Source organism: Agelaius phoeniceus, chromosome 31 (genome assembly GCF_051311805.1).
Source record: "Agelaius phoeniceus isolate bAgePho1 chromosome 31, bAgePho1.hap1, whole genome shotgun sequence".
NCBI classification, from domain to species: domain Eukaryota; kingdom Metazoa; phylum Chordata; class Aves; order Passeriformes; family Icteridae; genus Agelaius; species Agelaius phoeniceus.
The window spans coordinates 1,681,653-1,708,910 of record NC_135295.1 but is presented as its reverse complement, the minus strand read 5'-3'; the positions used below and the strand labels follow the sequence as shown (position 1 = coordinate 1,708,910).

General features: G+C 57.3%; 1 protein-coding gene across 2 annotated transcripts; it reads right to left on the bottom strand.

Annotated features, from left to right (window-relative positions):
• Positions 1–70: 70 nt before the first annotated feature.
• On the bottom strand, positions 71–26,985 carry GATAD2B (GATA zinc finger domain containing 2B). 2 transcript variants are annotated; one of them, XM_077192054.1, is made up of 11 exons: positions 26,814–26,985; positions 12,354–12,683; positions 10,572–10,701; positions 9,946–10,077; positions 9,695–9,826; positions 8,962–9,132; positions 7,763–8,078; positions 6,741–6,943; positions 5,605–5,715; positions 4,818–4,935; positions 71–3,599 (listed from the first exon to the last, which is right to left on the bottom strand). In XM_077192054.1, exons 2-11 carry the CDS (start codon positions 12,680–12,682, stop codon positions 3,466–3,468), a joined length of 1,776 nt encoding a protein of 591 aa, XP_077048169.1. In that variant the 5' UTR covers position 12,683; positions 26,814–26,985; the 3' UTR covers positions 71–3,465. The 2 variants fall into 2 exon arrangements, with proteins under 2 accessions (XP_077048169.1, XP_077048168.1); XM_077192053.1 differs by lacking the exon at positions 26,814–26,985 and adding an exon at positions 18,521–18,726.
• Between the last annotated feature and the right edge of the window lie 273 nt (positions 26,986–27,258).

Below are 27,258 nucleotides of genomic sequence, written 5' to 3'. Positions count from 1 at the left end.
CCCTCCCCAAATTCCCCCCCCGTTCCCCTCCCCTCGGGGTTCCTGGGCGCAGGAAGAGGCGCAGCCGGGGTCGTTGGAGCCGTGTATTGTGGGGAAGCCAATCCAGAATAAAAACAGTGCAAATACAGGAACAGGGATCTGGGCCCCCCCGGGGGTCCCGGTGCCGCCCCGTGTGAAAGGCACAGAATTGGGGGGTGGGGCCGGGGGCCCTGAGCCCGGAGCCCCCCGGCCCCCCCCCCCTTGCACGGTTCATGTCACACACACGAGGTCACACGACACGGACGTGACACTTCCACAACACCAGGCGGGTCCTTCCCGGCGCCTTCCCGGGACATTTTTGCCGTTTTTTTTCCATTATTTTTTTGTCTTTTTTTTTTTTTTTTTCTACACAATGTACAGGTTTGGTTGGTTTTTTTTTTTTTTGTTGTTATTTCTCCTTTTTTTTTTTTTTTTGGTGGATTTTTTTTTTTTTGACCTTTTTTTGTCTCTTTTTTTTTGCCTTTTTTTTTTTTTTTTTTTTTCTTTTAATGTGTCAAGAAACAGCTCAAGTTTTATATACACGGATGAGTCCTGGTTATATCGGCAGCGAGAGCGGAAGCAAACGGGGGGCGGGATTTGGGGGGGGTTTTTGGGTGGGAATTCGGGATGGGAAATGGGAAATGCCTTTGGAGGAACCAAAACAAAAAAAAAACACCCCCCCCTCCCCCAAAAACAGAAACCCCAAAAAAGCATTTTCACAAGCGGATCTACCCCTAGCCGGAAAAAAAGCGGGAAAAATCCTCAAAGTTTGGAGCTGGGAGGGGAAGGGGGGGAATAAAAAAAGGGAATTTTCTGGGATATCACAGCCCTGGGGGCAGCAGGAGAGGGGGGGAAAAGGGGGGCAAGCAAAAAATAATAATAATTATAATAATAATAATAATAAAAATAGGGATAAACCTATGCTGGGGGGGAGGAGGAGGAGGGGGCTGGACATGGATCCAAATTCCCCCCTGGAATTCCGGGATTGGGGTGGGGGAACTGCCTGGGATCCCAGGAGGGGCTCGGGGGCATTTTTGGGATTGGGGGGGGTCCATTTTTGGGGGGGTGGGAACTGCTCAGGAGCTCGGGAAAGGTTTGGGGTCATTGTGGGGTTGGGAACCTTCCCCCCCTTCCCCGTCCTGGGAATCACTTTTGGGATTTGGGGTCAATTCTGGGGGGTGGGAACTGCCCAGGACCCCCGGGAGGGATTTGGGGTCGATTTTTGGGGGGTGGGAACTGCCCAGGACCCCCGGGAGGGATTTGGGGTCGATTTTTGGGGGTGGGAACTGCCCAGGATCATTTTTTAGGGGGGGGGGGGAACTGCCCGCAGCCCCCGGGGCTGAGACCCCCCCGGGGGGGGGTGACAGGGCCGTCCCCCCCCCCAAAATTTCATTTATAGCACCAAGAGTTCGGCCCCCCGGGCCCCCCCCCCCCTATTGCACTTGGGTTTGGGATTTTTTGTCCAGGTTTTCACCATTTTCATGGGTGAAAATCCCTTTTTTTTTAGGGTTTTTAAAATTCATTTTTCTCATTGAAACTCAGCCCTGGGGGGGGGGGACAGGGACAGTGGCACTTGGGGGGTGGAGAGAGAATGACCCCCCCCCCCTTCTCCAAAAGTAAAAGAAACCCCTAAAATAACCCAAAAATTCAGGTTTTAGCCCCAAAAAAACCCGATTTGTCAAAGTGCTCCCGGGGTGAGAAAAGGGGGGGGGGAGGATTTTGGGGGAGGGAATTGGAAAAGGGGAAAAGGGGAAAATGGAGGTGGGCAAAGGGGGGGAGCAGCTGGAAATGATCAAAGCCAATGAAAACACCCCAAAATTCTGAATACAAAACCCCATTAACCCCCCCAAAAATCAGAATAAACCCATAAACCCCATTTTTCCTCTGCCTCTGGGGGTCCCGGGGGGGATTTTGGGGGGTCCAGCCCCCCCCGGGGTAAGTGCTCATTGAATTTGGGGAGGGGGCTGGACAGGGGGGGGCCCTCCTCCCATTCAGGGTGGGTTGGGGCCCCCCTAAAATTTATGGGGGGGTCCCCCCCCGTTTGAATTCAGGGGTTGGGTCCCCCCTGGTTTTGGGGTCGGGGTCTCTCCCCCTTTAGGGCTGGGGAGGATTTGGGGACCCCCCCCCCCCCCCCCCCAATTGGGGGAATTGCACGAGAGGAGCAGGAAAGGCTCAGAGTGAGGGGAAAAAGGGGAAATTGTGACCAAAATTCACCAAAACCATGAAAAATCGGGGAGGGAGCGGGAGGGGAGCAGGAGGGGAAGGCTGGCAAGGCTGAAGTGCAAATCGAGATTTTTCTCGCGGCTCATTTTCTCACTTTGGGTCATCCTGACACCCCCAGGGGACACCAGAACCCCCCAGTGCCCACCCCTGGGGACACAGGGGACAGCAGAGACCCCTCCCCACCATCGGTGCCACCGCTGTCACCCCCGGGGTGGCACAGAGGGGACCCCAGGGGTGGCACAGAGGGACCCTGGGGTGGCACAGAGGGACCCCAGGGTGCACAGAGGGACCCCCCCGCCCCCTCTGCTGTCCCTGTGGGGACACATTGGAGACCCCGGTGCCACCCCCGGGTGACAGAGGGGACAGGGAGGGGTGAGAGCGGCTCTGGAGCATGCAGGGGTTGGGGACACACGTGGGGACAGCTCTGGGGACAGCTCTGGGGACACTCACCCGCCCTGGCCGCGCCGTCCGCTCCGGAGCCGCCGCGTCCCCAACGTGGGGACACAGAGGGGACACCCCTGGGGGTGGGGGGGACACCTGGAGGGGTCCCTGGGGACACTGAGGGACCCCCGAGGGCTTCCTGGGGTGGGTCTGGCAGCGTCTGTCACCCCTGGGGACATTGGGATTGGGGCTGGAGCCCAGGGCTCGGGGTCCTGCGGGGAGGTGACACCCCAGGATTGGGGACAGGGGGAGGTGACACCCCAGGAGCATGGCCAGGGGGAGGTGACACCCCTGGGATCAGATCCAACAGGGATTTGTGTCCCCCCCTGGGATCAGAGCATCCCCTCAATCCCCCCGGAATCAGCACAGGCTGCCCCCAAAATCTCCCCCCCGGGGAACTGGGGAAGGTGCCCTTGCCAAAGTCTCTGGAAAAAGGGAGAAAAAAGCTTTAACCATCCATGGAGCGAAGGGAGGGGGGCAAAAATAAGGAAAAAAGGGGCAAAAAACAACCCACAACACAAGGGGGAAGCGGCGGCGTTACAAAACGAGCGGCGGGGCCGGAGCCACTCCCGGCCTGGAAAACCGAAGGAATTTCGGGCTGGGGTCGGGGGCGGTCGCCGTTTGAAATGTTTGTTTTGTCTGTTTCGCTGTTTTTTGTTTTTTGTGTGGTTTTTTTTCCCACGTTTTCTCTGTTTGTTTCTCTGGGGTTCTCGCGGTCTCTTCTCCCCCGGGAGCGGCGGCGCCCGGCCCGGCCCGGGAGGGGCTGCAGGGGGAATCCCGGGGCTATTTCTGCCCGCTGATGGACTGGGATATGGAGCGGGGCGGGATCATATCCAGCAGGTATTCCCGCTGCCGGTCCGCCAGGCTCGACGCTTTGTGGCCCCCGATGCCGGCGTTCAGGTAGGCGATGTTCACCCCTGGGGACGGCACGCGGGGATGGCAGCGACCCCAAAACTGCCCCGGATCCCACAGAGCCCAGGGAGCAGCCCAGAGACCCCACTGAGCCCAGGGACCAGCCCAGAGACCCCACTGAGCCCAGGGACCAGCCCAGAGACCCCACTGAGCCCAGGGAGCAGCCCAGAGACCCCACAGAGCCCAGGGACCACCCCAGAGACCCCACAGAGCCCAGGGACCAGCCCAGAGACCCACACAGAGCCCAGGGAGCAGCCCAGAGACCCACACAGAGCCCATGGATCCCACAGAGCCCATGGATCCCACAGAGCCCAGGGACCAGCCCAGAGACCCCACAGAGCCCAGGGAGCAGCCCAGAGACCCCACAGAGCCCGGGGAGCAGCCCAGAGACCCCACAGAGCCCACAGAGCCCAGGGACCAGCCCAGAGACCCCACAGAGCCCAGGAACCACCCCAGGGACCCCAGAGACCCCACAGAGCCCATGGATCCCACAGAGCCCAGGGACCACCCCAGAGACCCCACAGAGCCCAGGAACTACCCCAGAGACCCCACAGAGCCCAGGGACCACCCCAGGGACCCCACAGAGCCCAGGGACCAGCCCAGAGACCCCCACAGAGCCCATGGATCCCACAGAGCCCATGGATCCCACAGAGCCCACAGAGCCCATGGATCCCACAGAGCCCAGGGAGCAGCCCAGAGACCCCACAGAGCCCACGGATCCCACAGAGCCCAGGGACCAGCCCAGAGACCCCACAGAGCCCAGGGACCACCCCAGAGACCCCACAGAGCCCACGGATCCCACAGACCCCACAGAGCCCATGGATCCCACAAACAGCACAGGTCTGTGGCACCGTGTGGATACCAGGGATCCCAAATATCCCAGAGACCCCAAATATCCCACAGAGCCCATGGATCCCATGGATCCCACAGACAGCATGGGTCTCGGGCACTGCATGGATCCCAGGGATCTCAAATATCCCAGAGACGCCAAATATCCCACAGAGCCCATGGATCCCACAGACAGCACAGACCTTGGGCACTGCACGGATACCAGGGACCCCAAATATCCCACAGAGCCCATGGATCCCACAGACCCCACAGACTTTACAGACCCCCAGATCCCACAGTCACCCCAAAACCCCCACGAGGCAGGAAGGGCCAGGATGGGGCTGGCACAGGGTGTGAATTCCCACACTGCTGATCCCACCCCATCCCCACCGTACCTGGCATTCCCAGGAGCCCCCCGGCCACGGAGAGCTGCGGGGCCTGGGCGAAGTTGGAGAGCATGGAGCGGGCGGAGGTGGGGATCCCGCGCTGGAGGCTGCTCTGGGGCTGCGGGGCCTGGAACCCCACGGACACGGGGTTGGGATTGTGGGGATGGGGGCAAAGGGTGCCCACTGCCCCCATCCTGATGGGCACGTCCTGTCCCATCCCCATGATCCCATCCCATCCCAATGACCACATCCCATCCCATCCCATCCCTATGGTCCCATCCCATCCCATCCCAATAATCCCATTCCATCTTGTCCCGTCCCATCCCATGATCCCCTGCCATGATCCCATCCCATCCCCATGATCCCATCCCATCCCATCCCAATGATCCCATCCCATCTTGTCCCACCCCATCCCATTATCCCATGACACCATCCCATGGTCCCATCCCATTATCCCACGGTCCCATCCCATGATCCGTCCCAGGAACCCATCCCATTATCCCATTGTCCCATCCCCTTATCCCATGGTCCCATCCCATATGCCATGATACCATCCCATGATCCCCGTATCCCATGATACCATACCATGATCCCGTGATCCCATCCCATGATCCCATTACCCCATTATCCAACAATCCCGTGATCCCATGATCCCATTACCCCATTATCCAACAATCCCATCCCATGATCCCATTACCCCATTATCCCACGATCCCCTCCCACGATCCCACCCCATGATCCCATTACCCCATTACCCCCCGGCCCCACGCCCCGGGTCCCATTCCCTCTGTCCCACCTGCCGGAGCGTGTGGTGCCGCAGGATCCCGTCCTGTTTGCCCACGCTGGGCACGGCGGGCGCGGCCGTGGGGGACAGGGCAGCCTGCTGCTGCAGCCGCTGCTCGATCTCCTGCGGACAGACAGACAGACAGACAGACGTGGGACAGACAGCCACGGGAATGCCACCACCCCCCCGGGGACAGGGCAGCCTGCTGCTGCAGCCGCTGCTCCATCTCCTGGGGACAGACAGACAGACAGACGTGGGACAGACAGCCACGGGAATGCCACCCCTCGGGAATGACACCCCCTGGGAATGCCACCCATGGGAATGACATCCATAGGAATGTCACCCCATTTCAATGCCTTGGGAATGCCACCCTGCTCAATGCCCCATGGCAATGCCATCCTGCTCAGTTCCCATGGCAATGCCATCCCGCTCAATTCTTCTGGAATGCCAGCCTGGCTGGGATGGGATGAGTAGGACAGGATCAATGGGAACAGAAGGATGGGATCAGTGGGGTGGGATCAATGGGATGGGTTCAATGAGATCAATGGGATGGGATCATTGGGGTGGGATCAAAGGGAACAATGGGGTGGGATCACTGGGAACAATGGGATGGAATCAACGGGATCAATGGGATGGGATCAATGGGAACAATGGGGTGAGATCAACGGGATCAATGGGATGGGATCAATGGGAACAATGGGGTGAGATCAATGGGATCAATGGGATGGGATCAATGGGAACAATGGGGTGAGATCAATGGGAACAATGGGATGGAATCAACGGAATCAATGGGATGGGATCAATGGGAACAATGGGATGGAATCAACGGAATCAATGGGATGGGATCAATGGGAACAATGGGGTGAGATCAATGGAAACAATGGGATGGAATAAACGGAATCAATGGGATGGGATCAACAGGATCAATGGGATGGGATCACTGGGAACAATGGGGTGAGATCAATGGGAACAATGGGATGGAATCAATGGGATCAATGGGAACAATGGGATGGGAACCATGGGGCGAGATCAATGGGAACAATGGGATGGGGATATCGGAATGGGATGGGACAGGGTGGTTTGGGATGCTCTGCGATGCTTTGGGATGGGACGAGCCATTGGAAAGGGGCGTTCCCAGCAACCCCCACCTGCTCCTGCTGCAGGGCCTTGACGAAGGCGTTCTTGAGGCGATTCGTGTGCTCGGCCTTGAGCGCCTTCTTCTGGTTGGAGGTCTGGCACTGCTCGCACAGGATCCGCCCGCCCTTCTCCTGCTTCCAGTGCGGCGTGAAGTCCGTGCGGCACTGCGCGCACACGAACGGCTCCACGCGCGGCACCGCCGGGGCGCTCTTCCCTGAAACACGCCCCGAGCTCAGCACCCGCACAGAACGCAACGTTTCGGGCGAAAATCCTGAAAATCTCGACTGAAATCACCAAAAAACTGGGCGGGAATAGTGGAAGTTTTGGCTGAAATCTTGCGAATCGGCCAAAAATCCTGTACCCAGCCAGAACTGGCCAAAAATCCTGCACCCAGCCAGAACCCAATGTTTTGGGCTGAAAGACTGAAAAACCTGACTGAAATTGCAAAAATCTGGGTGGGAATAGTGAAAGTTTTGGCTGAAACCATGCAAATCGGCCAAAACCCTGAGAATTGGCTAAAAATCCTGCAGCCAGCCAGAAACCAACGTTTTGGGCTGAAAGATTGAAAATCCTGACTGAAATTGCAAAAAACTGGGTGGGAATAGTGAAATTTCTGGCTGGAATCCTGCGAATCGGCCAAAAATCCTGCACCCAGGCAGAACACAGTATTTTGGGCTAAAATCCTGAAAATCCTGGCAGAAACCATAAAAAACTGCATGGAAATACTGAAATTTTTGGCCGAAATACCGAAAATTTTGGCCAAAATCCCGCGGATCGGCCGAAATCCCGCAAATCATCCAAAATCCTGAAAATCTCATCTAAAATCCCACAAATTCAATCTGAAACCCTGCAAAAACCCTTTAAAAACCTTCAAACCCACCCCAAACCTTCAACTTCCCCCCAAACCCCCACCACCTCCTTCTACGACCTTCCAAGCACCCCCAAAGCCATAAACGCCAGGGTTTCACCCCAAAACTCCCCAAACCGCGGGCTGAACGCCCCGGGATCCCCTTTGGGATGTGCCCTGGATCACCTTGGCTGTCGATGACGCTCTGCACCACCTCCTCCAGCCCCACCATGTAGATGAACTCGCTGTTGGCGGCGCTGGGCAGGAAGTGCAGGAGCGGCGCCGGCGGTTTCGGGGGAGGGATCTCCAGCAGCGTCTTCTCCAGCTGCTTGCGCAGCGCCAGCTTGGCCGCAGCCTGGGAATTGGCGGCGTCCGAGAGAGCGCTGGGGCTGGGGAGAGGGGAGGACACGCGGGCCACCGAGCCCGGCTGCATGTGCGACGCGAGGTTCATGTAGATGGCGGAGGAGGACGAGCGCTGGCACGGCACCGAGGAGCCCGATTGCTGCCGAGGAGGTTTGGGGTCAGGTGGGGATTTGGGGACACAGGGGGGATTTGGGATTGGGTGGGGGTTTGGGATCTGGGTGGGGATTTGGGATGTGAGGTTCATGTAGGTGGTGGAGGAGGACGAGCGCTGGCACGGCACCGAGGAGCCCGATTGCTGCCGAGGAGGTTTGGGGTCATGGTGGGGATTTGGGAGCAGGGCGGGATTTGGGGTCAGGTGGGGATTTGGGATTGCAGGGGGAATTCGGGATCAGGGTGCGAATTTGGGATCAGGGAGGAATTTCGGATCAGGTGGGGATTTGGGATCACAGCAGGGATTTGGGATCAGGGTGAGGATTTGGGATCAGGGCAGGAATTTGGGATCAGGTGGAGATTTGGGATCACAGTAGGGATTTGGGATCAGGGTGAGGATTTGGGATCAGGGTGAGGATTTGGGATCAGGTGGAGATTTGGGATCAGTGGCGCACAAGGGCTGAGAAGTCCCAGGAATTGTGGAGCAGGTGTGGCCTTGTGGCCCAGACTGGTGCAAACTGGTACAAACCAGTGCCCAAACCAGTGCTCAACCAGCCCCAACTACTGCCCAAACCGGTACAAACCGGTAAAAGCTGAGTGCAAACCGGTACCAACCAGTGCCCATGCAGCCCAAACCAGTGCCCAGCCAGCCCAAACCAGTGCCCAACCAGCCAAACCAGTGCAAACCACCCCAAACCAGTGAAAACCAGCCCAAACCAGTACCTGAGCAGCCCAACCCAGTGCAAACCAGTCCAAACCAATGAAAAGCAACCCAAACCAGTGCCCAGGTAGCCCGGGCAGTGCCCAGGCAGCCCAAACCAGCCCAAACCAGTGCAAACCAGCCCAAACCAGTGCCCCAGCCAGCCACCCACCGGCTGGTAGTTGATGGCAGGGCTCATCCCGGGCGTGGAGCTGCGGACCAGGCCGGGTTTCTGGGGCCCGCGCTGGCCCTGGAGCTGGGCAGGGCTGGGGGCGATGACGCGCTGGGACATCAACATGTGGGGCAGGGCTGAGCTGGCGGCCGAGCGGATCACGCTGTGGCCCTGTGGGGAATCTGGGGTTAAATCCCAGCAACCGGCTCGGGAGGACCCCAAGAACCCCCCCAGAGCTCGGTAATGAAATGGCAGAAAAATGAGGGAAGCTTGGAGCGTTGATTCCCTGCTGCACGGAATTCCTGCTTATGCGGAATCACAGTTAATCTCTAATGCCTCAAATCCCTCGTTTTCCCCCAAACTCTCCTGGATTTTTGAGGATTGTGGACCTTTTCCCCAGCTGAAGCTGGCATATCCCTATTTCCCATGGGAGGTTGGGATTGCTCCATGGTCAAGGAGAGCAGCAGAAATCCATGGAGCAAACATTTCTCCTTTGGGAGCAGCAGGGAGGCTGCAGGCCTTGGAGAATTCCCACCATCCTCATCCCACTCCAGCTGGGACATTGGACATTCAGAGGATCATGGAATATCCATCTCCACAAGGATCACTGAGTCTTAATTCCTGACAAACCCAAATCCAACCCCAAGCACCGGGAATTGAGTGAAAAATCCCCTCAGCTCTGTGTGCACCCACCAAAATCAGCATTTTCCAGGAAAAACCCGGGAATTCTCACCTGTAATGTCCTTAAATTCTGCGGCTCCACCCCCTGAGCTCCGGGCCGGGAGGGGATCTTGGACAGGCCCTGCTGTCCCACGTGGGCGGGGGACGGCTGCACGATGGACGCGGCGTTCTGGACAACGGGGGTCTGGGGGGGCACCAAGGACAGGATTTGTCTTCCCAGGAGGGGATTTAGGGAATCCCACAGGTGGAGTGGGGGCTCTGTGTGCACCCCTTGCCGTCATCCCTCCCATCCCCACCCCTCACCTTCTGCACCACGTTTTCCTTCTGGAGTTGGCTCTGCCGCAGCTTCTTGAGGAGCACCAGCCGGGCCTCCTCCAGCCGCAGCTCGTCCCGGAGCTGCTTGATCAGCTGCTGCCTCTCCTCCAGGCTCTTCCCCTGGAAAACCCCAGAGACCGAGCAGGATGTGAGCAAGGGAGAGGGGAAGCTGAATCCAAGCAGGAATTTGGGCCACAGGTGTGAGAACAGGGGAGCTGCACATGGAAATGGCTGAGAAATGTCCCAAATGCTTCATCCCTCCCCAGTGCCCCAAATGCTTCATCCCTCCCCAAATGCTTCATTCCCCCCCATGCCCCAAATGCTTCATCCCTCCCCAGTGCCCCAAATGCTTCATCCCTCCCCAAATGCTTCATTCCCCCCCATGCCCCAAATGCTCCATCCCATCCCAAATGCTTCATCCCCCCCCATGCCCCAAATGCTTCATCCCTCCCCAACACCCCAAATGCTTCATCCCATCCCAAATGCTTCATCCTTCCCCAAACGCTTCATCCCATCCCAAATGCTTCATCCCTCCCCAAATGCTTCATCCCTCCCCAAACACTTCCTCCCCCCCATGCTGTGCCTTTCCCAGGATGGAATCCCCGCTCCCTCACCTTGAACATCTCCAGGTTGGCCGCCTTGAGCCGCTCCTCCATGCGGGAGCTGGAGCGGGGGCTGGAGGCCTCGTTGTCCGACAGGACGATGATGTCCGGGGACGGGGTCAACCTGCCCCGGTCCTGGTCACTGCAGGGGGAGAGGAGTCCCAGTGAGGCAGGAATTGGGGATTTGGGAGCCCCACCGAGCCAGCAGTGTGGGATTCTGAGAGCAGGATCGCCCTCGTTCCAGTACAGACCCGGAGCGGCGCGGCTCCCATGGATACCAAGAGGGAAGGAGTCCCTCAAATGCACTCCCTCCCTCTGCAGGGGTGCAAATCCCACCTGGGAATCAGGTGGGAACCAGGAGCGTGTCCTGGGATGGGAGGGAATGGCAGGGATTCTCCAGCCTGGAATTGCTCGTCCTCACTGTGGTGGAGAAGGGGCTGAGCTCCCCCCACCACTCCAAGCCTATCCCAACCCAAATCTATTGGAAAAGCTCATTCCATAAAGGAAAACCTGCATGAATATCCAACTGATCCATGATGGGATTGGGAAACCAAAGGAGCAGCAGGGAAAAGAAATAAACCAAAAAATCAGTGGTGGAATCCAGCAGGATCCAGGTGGGATCATCCCAGGATAATCCCGGGAAGGGAGAGTCCAAGAAAAGCCCTTTGAGAGACCCTGGATTTCATTCCTGCTGCTGGAGAGCCTTGGAAAACCGTGGGATAATCCAGCGTGGAGGTAATTCCAGCTCCCTGGAAGGTCCCTGCAGTGAGGGGAGACCATGGAATATCTCATCCCAAACTCTGAGCTCTGAACACCCAGGAGGGACCCCAGAGCCGGATCCCAGCTCCCAGGTTTGGCTGCTCCGAGGCTGGGGAGATGCTCAGAGCTGGGATTGCCTCCCAAACATTCCAGCTGTTTTTGTGGATATTCCAAAGCACCAGGGCACGGAGCTGTCCCTGCTCCAGCAGAGAAATTCCAGAGCATCCCAAGGAGAAGGAGGCAGTGGGAGCCCGTCCAGGCAAAGCAGGCTGCGTGCCAGGAGTTCCAAACTGGGCTGGCACATCTGGGTGGCACTTCCCTGGATCAGGGCTGTCCTTCCTGCAGCTCCTGGGGATTATTCTGCAGGAGCATCCCAATACATCCAGGCTGCATGGCTGACATTCCACCAGGGGAACAAGGCAGAGCCAGAGTCCAAATCCAAGAGGAAAAACAGATTCATCCATGAGGAATCACAAATTGTTGGATTTCCTTTGTCCAGGGAAGAGCAGAATTCCAACAGAATCACTGGAGGAGGAGCCAGGGCGAGGGAGGCAGGCAGAGGTGAGGAGAGGTGGAGCAAAGAAAATCCAGGAAAATGAGACATTCCCAGTCTCACTTCTCAACTCCGAGTGCAGCATTCCCAGCTTTTCCCAGGGCTGATTCCTGATCCAAGTGTCCGTGTGCGATGCTGGTGCCCCGCTGGGAACCCTCATATTGCACAATATCCAAGGAATCCCGCTGAGGATGCAGCTCCACACTCAGAGCAGGACCCTCCAGGGACACCTCCCACCATCCCAGGCTGCTCCAAGCCTCGTCCAGCCTGGCCTCAGACACTTCCAGGGATGAGAAATCCCCAAATCTCTGGATAACCTGTGCCACCTTCACATCCCACCTGCCCTCCGTCCATGGGAAGCCATTCCCCCTCATCCCACCATTCCCAGCTCTCGGTGTCACCAGAACGGGCTCTCCAGGATCCCCCAAATCCCATTTCATTCCCAACCCAGCTCCTCCCACCCCAGGATTCCCAGCACCCACCTCCTCCTGGCGCTCATATCCACGGGCTCGTCGTTGATGTTCTCCTTGCCCGGCCGGGCCGCGCTCCGCCCGTCCCCGTGGGGCCTCAGGCTCCCGTTGAGCTTCTCCTCGTAGCCCTTGATCCCGTCCGGCTTCACCGGGAGCTCGTGGGGCACCTCCAGCCCCGCCAGGTCCTTGCGCTTGAGCAGTGCCAGCATCTTCAGCCTCTCCATGGCCTCGTGTCCCTCCATCTTCAGCCTCTTGGCCAGGACGTCCTCGCGCTCCTCCGCCGGCTCCAGGCTCCGCTTGAGCAGGTTCAGGCGCAGCGCGTCCTCCGTCATGCGGTCCATCCTGAGGGACAGGGACATGTCAGGGCCAAGGATCCCAGTGAATCCCCCCAGGACCCCCCCGAGCTCAGCTTGGCTTCCTCAGAGAGCTCTGATCTCCTCATGGAGCTCTGACCTCTTGGAGAGCTCTGATCTCCTCATGGAGCTCCAATCTCACAGAACCTTAAGATGCCTTGGAGAGCTCCAATCTCACAGAGCTCCAACCTCTTGGAGAGCTCTGATCTCATGGAGCTCCAATGCTTTGGGGAGCTCCAATCTCACAGAGCTCTGAACCCTTGGAGAGCTCCAATCTCCCCACAGAGCTCCAACCTCTAAGAGAGCTCCAATCTCCTCACAGAGCTCTGACCCCATAGAGAGCTCTGATCTCCTCATGGAGCTCCAACCCCTTGGAGAGCTCCAATCCCACAGAGCTCCAACCTTTGGGAGCTCCAATCCTACAGAGCTCCAAGCTCCTCATGGAGCTCCAACGCTTTGGAGAGCTCCAATCTCACAGATCTCCAATCTCACAGAGCTCCAACGCCTTGGAGAGCTCCAGTCTCCTCATGGAGCTCCAACCTCCCCAGCCCCCATCCAGGTCAGGAGTTTCCCCCTCTGAAAGGCCCTGAAGTCCCTGAGAACAGCAGCACCATCCTTCCTTTGGGATTAAACCCCATGGATGCAGCTCAGCAAGGAAGGGGAGCTGGGATGAACCCCCTGGAACACCAGGAAATCCCCACCGTGCGCTTTTCCAGGCAGGAATGCTCGGCTGCTCCGGGATGGAGGCTTGGGCAGGTCCATCCCCGCCCTCCCACCTCTCCAGGTGCAGGAATGCCCTCTGGAAAACAGGCAGGAGCCCATCCCAACCCCATCCCAAGCCTGGAGCCCATCCCAACCCCATCCCAATCCCGCTCCCAGGCTGATAAGGAACCAGCTCCAACAACAAAGAGCCAGGGGAGCTCCACCTGCAAAGCAGCTGGGCGAGGCCTTTCCCTGAGGAGCAGGGCTGGGGACCAGGACAAACACCTGGGGAATCAGGACAAACACCTGGGGAATCGCTGGGAATTCCATGTGGCTGGCTGGGGAACACAGGAATTCCTTGCTCTGCAGGGAACAGAAAGTGTCCCGTGGAGCACCTGGAGCTGCTCCACACCTGCCAGGACCCGGCTCCGAGTCATTCCCGGGACAAACCCTCCCAAAGCCCTGCCAGGAGGAGGCTCTGGCTCGGGTACAAATCCCTGGAGTGACGCATCCGCACATCGGCACACGAGTCCAGCTCCCACTGGAGACAGCGGGAGCAGGGGAGGGCAGCAGGAAAACCCACGGAAATCCCAAATACGATCCCAAAAAAAGCCGGACGGAGCCTCTGAGGAGCACCGAGGGCTCTTCCCTACCTGCTCATCCCGTCGCTCCGCACGTCTCCCAAATTTAGCCCAGCAAGCCGGGACAGGCCGCGGGAGCTGCTCCCACCCCCGTCCCGCAGGAGTGACCCCGGGGGGAGCGGGGATGTTCCAGACACCCCGGGAGCACTGGGAGCCGCGCCCAGCGCTGCGGCTGGAGCCGCTGGGAGCGCGCCAGGAACGGGCCCAGGGCTGCTCCCGGCAAGGAGACAGCAGCAGCAGCAGGAGGAGGAGGGAGAGGTGCACAGGAGCAACATCCCACAGGATGGGAGCTCGCCATGGATAGCTGAGCTGAGCATGGAGCTGGGATCCAGAAGGGAGAGCCAGGATCTCCTGCTCCAACTTCCTGCTTGTCCCTTCCAGGATCCTGCAGGAATTGCAGAGATCCCCCCCAGTCCCTGCTCCATCACCAAGGTGGTCTCACAATGCCCTCCCCTCTGGCATTCCAAAGAAATCCAAAGGGCCGTTACCAGGAATGGGGCCCACCACCATTTAATCCACTCCAGAGGTTCTCCAGGCTCAGCCAGATCCAATAAAAATGAAATTAGGCTTTGGATTCGGTATTGAATGGGGCCCTTTGGCTGGAGGGGGAAGGGGAGGATCCACTGGGAATTTCCAGAGCGCTGGGAAAACCAGGGCAGAGCTCCTGATTCCACGCAGAAATCCACAGCAAAGAGCAGGAATGATTCCAATCCCGGGAATCGTCTGGAGGTCGGACAGGCTCCGGGAGGCTCCGCGCCGGCCCCGCTCCGGTCTCGGCACATCCCAAACCGGATCATCCGGCCCCGCCGCCCTCGGGCACAGCCGCCGGGGCTCCGGCACATCCCAGGGAACAGCCTCAGCCTCTCCCTTCAGCTTCCATCTCAAATATCCTCCTCACTGGAAACAAATTCCCAAATGGTGGCAAAACTCATGGAAAACAGGAGCTAAATCCACGGTGCGCCTCCGGACTGGGGTTATCCCTGAGAGCCAAGATTCCAGAAGCTGCAGGAGTGGGATGAGCAGGGCGGGCTGGACCGACCTGGGGAGGCTTTCCAGGAATCCCAGGGTGCTGGACAGGGCCTGCTGGTGATTGCCAGCTCTCCGTGGGGATCCCGTCCCTGCCGCGGCACCACGCGCTCCTCGGCACGTTCCTCCCGCTCCGCGGGGCCCGGCAGGACGGGTTTGGTGCAGACAAACAAAGCAGCACCCCCTTTTCCATGGGTATTGGATGCGGTGCCCACAGGGGAAAATATCCAACAACAACAACAAAAAAATTCCTCAGTGGGAGGATTTGAAAGGCTGGAACGAGCGAGCTGGGCCAAAAGAAGGAATATTCCAGGAAGAAGTGGGAATATCCAGGGAGAGATGAAAATATCCTGGGATTCACCTGATGGAATCCAGAACCAAGACTTGGCAGCACCAGGAGTTAATTCCAGCCAGAGTTTATCCAGGCAGGTCCCAGCTCCTTCCCAGCCTCCTTGGAGGGTTTTCCGTTGGGTCAATCCCCATGTTGGTCTTCCAGCCCCAGTTTCCAGCCTCAGACCCTCCAGAGCTCATGGAGGGGTTGTAATTCCTGATCCAGCACCAGGAATGGTCCCTGATCTGCCAGGAACAATCCTTGATCCACCAGGAACAATCCTTGATCCACCAGGAGTGATCCCTGGTCTGCCACGAGGGATCCCTGATCCACCAGAACAATTCCTGATCCAGCACCAGGAGTGATCCCTGATTTGCCAGGAACAATCATTGATCCACCAGGAACAATCCCTGATCCACCAGGAGTGATCCCTGATCCCCCACGAGGGATCCACACGCCCCCAGTGCCCCCAGCACCCTCCAGTTTCCCAACCCCTTTCCACCAGGACCAGAATTCTGCTGAATGGAGCTGCTGGCAGCCCCAGAGGAGCCGAGGTGGATCCCTGGGATCTCAGGGAGCAAGGATGGGAAATCAGGGATAAACCAGCCCAGCCCCTGCTCTGCCCCTTGGGAAGCTCGGGTATGGCCAGGCAGAGGCAGCCCTGGGGGACCCAGAGCATCCCTCAAAGTCCATTTGGGGCTGGGATTAATCCCAGGAGAGACCCAGAATCCAAACCCATCCCCAGAGCCAAGGTGCTCCATGAGGCTCCAGCACCATTCCAGTCACTCCAAACCCAGACCCCACTCAGATACGAGGCTGATGGAATAAAACCCATCCAAAACCCATTAAAGTCCCGTTTTCCCGGGATCAGGGAGCGGGAATTGGCGAGATCCAACCCCTGGAGCTCACCTGGGCACGCTCCCACTGCCCAAACCCCCCTAAATCCCAGGATCTGGCGTCAATCCCTGCTGATCCCATGGGAAACGCACAGGGCTGGCTGCTCATCCGGAGCCATCCGGCCACAATCCCGCTCCGGGGGCTTCCCGGCACGAGGCGGCTCCAATTCCATCCGGGCTCGGCACATCCCGACGTCGTCGTAAAAAAAAAAAAAAAAAAAAACAAAAACCAACGGCGTTCCGGCACGGAGGAACACAAAACGAACACAAAATGGCTGGCTCCCAGGGCCAGCATTCCCAAGGAACGCCAGGAAAAGGAGAATCACCTAAAAAGGTAATTGGGATTGAAGGGCTCGGCGGCCGGGAGCGGGATCCGGGAAGGGGAAAAGGCTCCTTCCTCCAAGGCTGAACAAAAACCGCGCTGGCTCCAGGAATCCCCGGGCAGGAATCCCGAGGCAGGTAAGGGAGGATGAGGGCGGCTCACGGAGATTTTCTCCGGAGCAGGAGGAGCACCGGGATTAAAGCGACGGCAGAGAAGCCCTAAGAACGGCCCCAGAGCCATCCCAGAAGCCGCAGGGACGCGGCTGCTCCCGGGAGGGAATGGGAATACGAGGGAAGATTTGGGAAGGGATGGGAGCGGGCACTGGGATGTGGCAGAGTGGGAATTCCTGCAGAGCAAACTGCTCCAGGAGTTCTGCTGCTCCCGTTCCCGGAGCCCAGCACGGGGACACCGGTCCCTGCTCCCACACACCAGTGCCAGAGCCTGGATCCCCCTGATTCTGGATCTGACAGAGCCTGGATCTCCTGGATTCTGGATCTGACAGACCCTGGATCCCCCCTGATTCTGGATCTGACAGACCCTGGATCCCCCCTCAATTCTGAATCTCCCAGACCCTGGATTTCCCAGATTCCAAATCTCCCAGACCCTGGATTCCACCACCAATTCCAGATCTCTCAGACTCTGGATCTCCTGGATTCTGGATCTCCCAGACCCGGGATCCCCCCTCAATTCTGGATCTCCCAGACCCGGGATCTCTCGGATTCTGGATCTCCCAGATTCCAGATCTCCCAGAGCCTGGATCCCCCCGATTCCATATCTCCCAGACCCTGGATCTCTCAGATTCTCGATCTCCCAGACCCGGGATCTCTCAGATTCTGGATCTCCCAGACCCTGGATCCCCCCGATTCCAGATCTCCCAGACCCTGGGGATCCCCCCAGTTCCGGGTCTCTCAGACCCTGGATCTCTCAGATTCCAGGTCAGCACCCCCAGCTCGGGATGTCCTCAGATTCTGCACCCCCAGGTCAAGTACAAAACTAACAATGGGAAGCAGGAAAAGTAGGAAAGGAGGAAAATCCTCCCTCCCCAAAAGCGCTTCCCTTCCCTCCTAAGTTTGTGTTCTTGTCCAACTCCACTTCTCAGGAGCAGGGAATGCCAGGGCCGGGTCCAGCACCACGGGCCTCACACCTCATCCCAGCCCAGGATTTCTGGGATGTGGGAGGAGAGCAGGAATTCCAGAAACTGCTTTATGCCCTGAAATGGGTGGGGGGAGAGGGGGGAAGACCCAAAAACTCCTCAAAGTCTTAAAGAGAGATAAAAATTCCAAAGCATCTGGCTGGGCCGGCCCATTTTGGGAAAAGCCAGCTGGGAAAAAGAAAATGCAATAAAAAGCGATGGGATGGAAGGTGGGGGGGAGGAGGGAGCGCCGGGCCCCGGCCCCCTCCCCATCCGGGATGACGCAGACTTCCCAGGCTCCCTTATATAACGCTTCCCGATTTCCTCGACTGCGGGCGCTGCCTTTGTGCGGCCGCTCGGGCTCGGCGGGGCCATGGATCACCCATGAACGGCCCAATCGATAATGAAATCAATCACCAGGGGAAGGGGAGGGCGTGACAGGGATGCGAGGCATTGTTGTTGCCGGTATTTTTGTCAGCCCCTGTCCAGCGGGCGGCGGGGAGGGTGGGATTGGAGAATTCCAGGGGAATAGCGATGGTGGGGAAAGGGGGGAGGGAAGGGAGAAGGGAATCACGGATCCGCTCCGACAGCAAATCCCAGCGCCAGCGCTGCTTTTCTCCTTAAAACACTCCCTCCTCCAGACACAAAATAAAACCACAATAAAAAAAAACAAAAATAAAAAAAAAATTTAAAAAAAGCGGAAAAGCACCTTAAGGAACCCTTTTGTCCGGTGCGAATTGCCCGACAAACCCCGGCACGGTCTGAGGGATACTTACAGGTCCAATATTCCCGCTGCCTCGAGTTGCCGAGAAAGCGAGGGAGGAGCGGAGCGGGGAGCGGAGCGGGAAGGGGCAGGAGGCGGCCGGGGCCGGGCAGGGCCCCGCGCTCCATCGCCCGCGGAGCCGCAGCCGCAGCCGGAGCCGGAGCCGCGCTCCGAGCGGGCCCTTCCCTGCCAATCATGCGCGTTCTGTTTTATTAAACAAAAGAAAAGGGGGGATGCTGACTTTTTCCCATGATGCCTCGCGGGGCAGGGAAAAAGAGAAGGGAGAGGGAAGGAAAAAAAAAAAAAAAAGGGAATTAAAAAAAAAAAAATTTGAATGAAAAAAAAAATTAAAAAAAAAAAAAAAGAAGAAGAAAAGATAAAAATTCCGGTCGTGACCGGTTTGGCACTTCCCGACATGGAACTGGCTCCGGATTTTTTTTTTTTGGGGGGGGGGGGGTTTAATTTTTCCTGGGGTTTCGGCGCTGGCGCGGCCGCCCCCTCCCCGCTCCCCCTCCCCCCGCAGCTGGCCCCCCGCCAAACTTTGTCTTCATTCATGGAAGCTCCTTCCCTCCCCTGGAATTTTAACCCTTTCCCTCCCAAAAAGGAGCCTCGGCGCCGCCGGGAGCCGCCCCTCCCATCGCCAAAAAAAACCGCGGCCCGAGGTCGAAGCAGCCTCGGGATCGCCGAGCCCAGGGCAGGGAGAGGGTCCCGAGAGATCCCAGGGAATGTGCCCAGGGATCCCAGGAAATGTGCCCAGGGATCCCAGAGAATGTGCCCAGGGACCCCAGAATGTGCCCAGGGATCCCAGGGAATGTGCCCAGGGAATGTGCCCAGGGATCCCAGGGAATGTGCCCAGGGACCCCAGAATGTGCCCATGGAATGTGCCCAGGGATCCGAGAATGTGCCCATGGAATGTGCCCAGGAAATGTGCCCAGGGATCCCAGAATGTGCCCATGGAATGTGCCCAGGGATCCGAGAATGTGCCCATGGAATGTGCCCAGGAAATGTGCCCAGGGATCCCAGAATGTGCCCAGGGAATGTGCCCAGGGATCCCATGGAATGTGCCCATGGAATGTGCCCAGGGAATGTGCCCAGGGATCCCAGGGAAGTTGCCCAGGGATGTGCAAGATGCCAAGGAACAACCAAGAAGACACCAAGGGATGTCGACGAAGACGCCAAAATCCCAAAAAAAGACACCAAGGGAAGGGGCAGGAGGAGATGCTGAGGGATGTGAGGAAGATGCCAAAGGGTCCCAGCAAAGGTCACAGGGAGCAGGGGAAGATCCCTGAGGATTCCCTGGGAAGATTCCCCGAAGATGCCAAGGGCTGGGAGACGCCACCTGTGGGGTTTGGCCCTGCAGAAGGAGCATCCAGAGGGATTTCAGCTGTCCCAAACCTCCTGATCCAGCTGAGCCCAATTCCAGAGGCGCCCAAACCCCACTCTGGGTCCCCAGGGCTGAGGGTGTCCCGAGCAGGGAGCAGAGGGAAGAGGATGGGGACAGATCTGGGGCCTCGTTAAAGGAATTAATGAGAGCTTGGAGCATTCACCGCATGGAGAACCCAGGAGATGGGAGAATCCCAGGGATGGAGAACCCCAGGGAATGGAAAACACAGTTTTGAACCAAAACACGGGAGATTGAGCCTGGATATTTGGGATTCCTTAGCCACAGGAATATCCCTATCCTCCTTCCAGCCCTCCCTGTGAGGGTGGGGAGGCCCTGGCACAGATTATCCCAGGAACCTGAGGCTGCCCCATCCCTGGAAATGCTCAAGGCCAGGCTGGACAGGGCTTGGAGCAGATGGAAAGGCTCAGATTGCCCCAGAACACCCCGATAATCCCATAATCCCCCACATCCACGGCTTGGTTCCACCCCTGAGGTGTGGGAGTCTGGGAATTCCACAGCATTCCAGCACTGGAACCCCCAGTTTGCCTTTCTTGGATAAAATGGAACAATTTGGTTTCCAAAGGGGGAAAGGATTAATTAGCTTTAATTGCATGCTCGTTTCCATGGATTTATCAGCTAATGAGGGGGTGGGATGGGCCCGGGGATGATTTATTCCAGGCTGTGTCCATGGAAAACGCAGAGGGCACAGGAGAGCAGCAAATTCCTTTATTTCTCCATCCCCTGGTTTTTCAGGACCATTCCAGGCTGTTTCCATCCTCCCCCTTTTCCTCAGGCCCTTCCATCCCTGTTTTTTGCTGGGTGGGGATTTGGGAAGGGATAAAATCCCTCCCATCCCTGCTCCTGCCCCATCCCACTGCTCCCAATGGATTCCCAATGGATCCTCCCAGCCAGGATGGGCAAAGGAAGCACTCAAACATCATTTAATTGGATTTGGGGGTTTTTCCCTGTGGATCCATTCCCTGGGAGCTTCTGTTTCCTCAAAAGGTCTTTGAGGAATCTGACCAGAGCTCCTTTTATCCCAAATCCAAAGGATCCCTGGATCTTCTTCCCCACTGATGCATCTCCCTCAAAACAGAGAATCCCTGGATCCAATTCCCTCTCCTCCTAAACTAAACACAGACAGGATCTGTGATCCTGATCCGGCCTCAGGCCAACACTGTGCACTCAGCAAGAGATTCTGGGAAAACTGGAGGGTGATTAAGCAGGGAAATGGAAGATTTTTCCCCAAATCTGCCATCCAGTGGGAATCCTGATCTCCAGGGAAGGCCTCGCTCAAGGAGCTTCCACCACAACCTCAACACAACCCAAGGATTGCCAGGATCCGACCAGGGGAAGGTGGGAATCCATGATCCCATTCCCATGGGTTCATCCCAACCCCTCCAGAACGTGTCCATGGCCTGCTGGGAATTCAGGATTCCCATCCCAAAGGACACCAGAGCCATCCCCACCCACATCCAGCAGCTCCAACTTCCCAGTAAAACCAGTGAGTGTTGGGTTCTGGGATTCCATCAACCTTCATTGAGGCCATTCCATGGAAAAGCAGGAATCCACGATCCCATTCCCATGGATTCATCCCAACCCCAGCTGGGTTAACCTCTCCTTTGCCTGATGGAACTTCAGGATTCCCATCCCAAAGGACACCAGAGCCATCCCCACCCACATCCAGCAGCTCCAACTTCCCAGTAAAACCAGTGAGTGTTGGGTTCTGGGATTCCTCAACCTTCCCTTGAGGCCATTCCTTGGAAAAGCAGGAATCCATGATCCCATTCCCATGGATTCATCCCAACCCCTCCAGACATGGCCTTGGCCTAATGGAATTTCAGGATTCCCATCCCAAAGGACACCAGAGCCATTCCCACCCACATCCAGCAGCTCCAACCTCCCAGCCCAGCAATTCCAGCTAAAACCAGCACATTTTGGGTTCTGGGATTCCTCAACCTTCCACTGAGACCATTCCTTGGAAGGAACAAACACCCAGCCATGGGAATGCCCCCATGGCACAAGGAAGTGTTGGGATTTCTCAAGGCTCCAAGATTTAATTGGAATCCAGGACTTAATAAAGAAGAAAATCCAAGTTTGGGATTATTTTTTTTTTTTTTTCCCAAACAGCAAGTTTGGAGTTACTGAAGGAGAACCATGGGATCATTCTGGAATTCCCTGGAATTCTGCGTCCCTCTGGTTGCTGCCTTTTCCCTCAGTGTGGAGGGATGTGTTTGAGGAGCTGGGGAATTCCTCATGGACATGGAGGAGCTCCCCCACCTGCACCTCTCATCCTTGAGGTGAGCTGGAACCGGGAGCAGCTGAAATTCCCAATCCTTCCTTCAGCCAAGGACCAATCCCTGGAGCCTCGACCTTAAAATCCCCTGTGGGAAACAGCCCAGGCAGGTTTTGCAGCCAGGCCCTCCCTAAGAGCCAGGATTTGGGGAGCACACCCGCAGTTTGGGGAGTTTCACGTGGATTTTGGGCAATTTCTTGCTCGCAGCTGAGTGGGAATGGATGACAAGGAGCAGCCTCCCCTTCCCACAGGCTTTGGCTCAGTCTCACCCCAAAAAACCCCAGGGTTCATGTGTCCATCTTCGGGGACTCCATGAAAATGAAGCCCAGATTTTATTGGGAAAACCACCCCAGGCATGGAAAACCCACACAAATCCAACTCCTCCCATCGCCTCCGCCCCCAGGGCTTCCAAAATGGGGCAATTCCAGGATTCAGCCCCAAAATCCCCACTCAGAGCTCACGGGGTGGGGTCTCTGGGGCGGGGATGGGACCCCATGGCCGTGAGGAGCATCCCTGGAAATCAAACCCGGGGCTAATTTTAGGTTTGGAGGCGCCGCTCCCAACACCCTGCGGATTCCAGAGGCTGGGGCTGCTCTTCAGAGGGAGTTCAGGGATTTTCCAGATGCCACCATCCCAAATTCCACATCCAAGGGGCAGAGAGGCAACCCCGGGGTCTGGAGGGGAGAGTGATCCCCTTGCCCCAGCCCATCCTGGACCTGCCAGTGCTGGGAAGGGCTGCATTCATGGGAAAACCAGGGGAAGAAAAAGGAAAAATAAATCAAGAAAAATTAAAATAAAGAAAAATAATAATAATAAGATTTTAAAAAGAAGCATAAAAAATTAAAATAAAAATAAAGAAAAAAAATTTAAAAAGAAAAAGAAAAAAAAGAAAAATAATAAGAAGAGAAAAAGAAAAAAAGAAAAAGAAAAAGAAAGAAAAATAATAAAAAGAAAGAAGAATATAAAGAAAGAAAACTAAAAAAGGGGGGAAATAAAAAAGGGGGGAAATAAAAAAGGGGGGAAATAAAAAAGGGGGGAAATAAAAAAGGGGGGAAATAAAAAAGGGGGGAAATAAAAAAGGGGGGAAATAAAAAAGGGGGAAAATAAAAAAGGGGGAAAATAAAAAAGGGGGAAAATAAAAAAGGGGGAAAATAAAAAAGGGGGAAAATAAAAAAGGGGGAAAATAAAAAAGGGGGAAAATAAAAAAGGGGGAAAATAAAAAAGGGGGAAAATAAAAAAGGGGGAAATAAAGAAATAAAAATAAAGAAAGAACCAAGCTCAGCACTGCAGCCTCTTCCTGACCCACTTCCCTCAGATCAGGATGAGCTCCCCCAGCTCTGAGTGAGCACTGAGGTGCCCAAAATCCCCAAAGCAGCGGGATGGGGGCGGATTTGGGGATGGAAGGAGCCCCAGACACAACAGGGCAGCTCCTGATGGGAATGGGCTGGGACATCCTTGAACATTCCCCGTGTCCTGCTGAAGGAGGAGGGAGCTGGGATTGCCCAGCCTGGAAAAGGGAAGGCCCAGGGAGAGCCTGGAGCATCCCCAGCAGCCAAAGAGGCTCTGAGGGCTCTGAGGGGTGTGGGACAAGGACGGGGAGTGGCAGGAAAAGGGGGAAGGGCTGGGAGCTGGGAAAGGGGAGATTTGGGGGGGATGTTGGGAAGAAATTCCTGCAGAGAAATGAGGGTGCATCCCAGCACATACCATCCCAGCCATGAGAGCATCCCTAAATGCTACAAAACACAGAATTTCCCTAAGAACCTGGAAAAGACCCTAAAACAGCAACAAAACCCACGGCAAACACAACCCCAGCCATCCATGGGGAGGAATTCCAGGATCCACATGAAATCCAAATGCACAGATTTCCCTAAAAATCTCAAAAAAATCCCAAAGCACCAACAAAACCCACGGCAAACACAACCCCAGCCATCCATGGCTGTACAGAGCAGAATTCCCAGATCCATGTGAAACCCAAACCCAGAGATATCCCTAAAAACCTGGAAAAGACCCTAAAACAGCAACAAAACCCACAGCAAACACAACCCCAGCCATCCATGGGGAGGAATTCCAGGATCCATGTGAAACCCAAACTCACAATTTTCCACCAGGAACTCTGATGGACCAAGGAGCATTTTTGCCATTGGAGATGGAAGAGCCAAGCATGGAAAACTGTCAATGACCTGGGAAATAATCAGGAAAAAGCTGAAGATTGGAAGGAATGTGGGAAATTCCTGTCCTGAGCGTGGATCCCAACCCCCTTGGGAGATGGCACTGGAGGGGAAGGTGCTCCCAAGAACCTCCTGAGTGGGATAAAGAATAAATCCTGCCAGGCAGGAATTGCTGCCCTCCCCTGTGCCAGCAGCACCTGAGGGGAGCCCGGGAGCCGCCCTGCTCCGGGGGGATGCTCTGAGCACAGATGGGAAAGGGATGGAGGCAGCGCCAGGAAAGGTGCCAGGGGAAGGTGGCACCGAGATCCCAGAGGATCAGAGCAGTGGCACCACCATGGAGCCCTGGGATGGATCCCAAGAGGCTCCAACACCACCAAATCCCAGCTCAATCCTGGATTCCCAGCAGGGATTCCCTGTGGAAACTCCATTTCACCCCAACAGCAACCTCAGCATGAGCATCCTGAGCTCTGCTCCCCCAAATCTCAGCTCTGCTCCCCCAAATCTCAGCTCTGCTCCCCCAAATCTCAGCTCTGCTCCCCCAAATCCCCGTGCACATGTCCCAAACCCTGGCACGTGCTCCAAGCAGAGATGGAGGATGGATGGAGGCAGTGCCAGCCTCATGACCAGGAAAGGTGCCAGGGGAAGGTGGCACTGAGATCCCAGAGGATCAGAGCACTGGAACCACCACGGAGCCCTGGGATGGATCCCAGCAGCTCCAACACCACCAAATCCCAGCTCGATCCTGGATTCCCAGCAGGGATTCCCTGTGGAAACTCCATTTCACCCCAACACCACACAGATCTGGGGGATGTCCCAGATCCTGGCACGTGCCAGGGTCTCTCAGGGCGGGCACCCCCAGTCCTTAAAACGCCTGAAATCGCCCTAAAAGCGCGGCTGGCTGTGCCATCAGCCCCAGCCCCCACCCGGGAGCACCGAGGAACAGGAGTCAAATCCTCCCACACTCCTGCCAGGAGGAGGCTGCTCCCATTCCCGTGCTCCCCCTTCCTCCTCCTCCTCCTCCTCCTCCCGCCCGGCAGCGGCCGAGGAAGCTCCAAAAAAAAAAAAAAATCAAATGGATGTTAAAATTAAAAATTAAAATTAAAAAAAAAAAAAATCAGAGAAGCTCGGGAAAAGCCAATCGATCCCGGCTCTTCCTCCCTGCTCCCAGATTCCCAAATCTCCTCCTCCTCCTCTGTTCCCGGCAAACCACCCCCTCCCCCCGCCATCACAGATCCCTTCTCCAGGCTCCAAAGGGAGGGGAAAGCGCCCGAACGCCTCAATTTTGGGAATGTGGGCAAGGATTCTCCTCGGGAGCAGAAATCCTCATCGCCGGGAGGAGAAATCCTCTCGGATCTGCTGCTGGGAGAGGATCCAGCTTCCCAAAAAGCGGTGAGGAAGGGGCCGTGCCCCCTCCCACCCCCCCAGTGCGGCGTTTTCATCCCGATCCCACCCCAAACGCGGGCAGGGGAAGGCGCCGGAGGCTCCTGCAGGGATGGCAAAGTTTCCCCGCTGCCTTCGAGCAGGGGAAGCAGCACCGGGAAGTGAGGGGGGGGCGGCAGGAAAAGAGGGAGAATCCCGCGGGGAGGAAATCCGGGATGAGGCCGGGAAACGGCGCGGAAAGGAACCGGGAGCCGCTCCCGAATCCCGCACGGAGCGGAGGAAACAAAGGGGGGCTCGAGGGGGGGCGATCCAGGGGGTTCCCGGCATCCGCCCCCCTAAATCCCATCGGGAACACCCCGGATTTCCCGGGGGATTCCCCGGCGCGCCCCCAAACCTCCCGGGCTGAGCCCCCCAAAATCCCTGGGCTCTGCTCCCCCAAATCTGAGCTCTGCTCCCTAAAATCCCTGGGCTCTGCTCCCCAAAATCCCTGGGCTCTGCCCCCCAAAAATCCCTCAGCTCTGCTCCCCAAAATCCCTGAGCATTACTCCCAAAATCCCTCAGCTCTGCTTCCCAAAATCTGAGCTCTGCTCCCCAAAATCCCTCAGCATTACCCCCAAAATCCCTCAGCTCTGCTCCCCAAAATCTGAGCTCTGCTCCCTAAAATCCCTGAGCTCCGCACTCCCAAATCCCTGTGCTCTGCTCCCCAAATCCGAGCTCTACCCCTCAAAATCTCTGAGCTCTGCTCCCCAAAATCCCTCAGTTTTGCTCCCCCACATCTGAGCTCTGCTCCCTAAAATCCCTCAGCTTTGCTCCCCAAAATCCCTGAGCGCTGCTCCCCCAAATCCGAGCTCTGCTCCCCCAAATCCGACCTCCGCCGCCGCCCAACCCCTCGGGCTCTGCCTGCTGCCCTCAGCCCCCCAAAATCCGCCCTCAGCCCCTCAAAATCCACTCTCAGGCCGCCAAAATCCGCCCTGAGCCCCCAAAATCCCCCCCAGCCCCTGTTCTCGCCCCCCCCACTCCGAGACAGGCCCTGCCCCGCCCCCGCCGGGCCCGGCCCCGCCGCCCCCGCGGGCCTCACCTGGCTCGGGGGTCTCGGCGGGTTCCCGGCGGTTCCCGGTGGTTCCCGGCGGTTCACGGTGGGTCCCGGCGGTTCCCGGCGGGTCCCGGGCGGTCCCGGGGGTCCCGGGCCGGGCGGGCGGAGCAGACGCGGCCACCGCCGAGCGCAACCGGCACCACCACAAACAATGCCGCTGATTGGCCGCCGCCGCCGCCGCGCCCGCCCCGCCTCCCGACCCCAGCCGCGACGCCAATTGGTGCGGCACGCAGACTGGCACAAGATCTCACCAATGGAATCCCTGCAACCCGTTCTTATCCCGCCTGACAGCTTTCACTGGGTGTCTCAGCAATGATTGATGTCCCGCTGCACCAATGTGTACGCGCCGAGCTTCCCCGCGGGGCGCCTTTAATGGGTCCCCGAGCCTGAACATCCGGGTACCGCCGGCGGCGCGCGGTGGCGGCGCGCG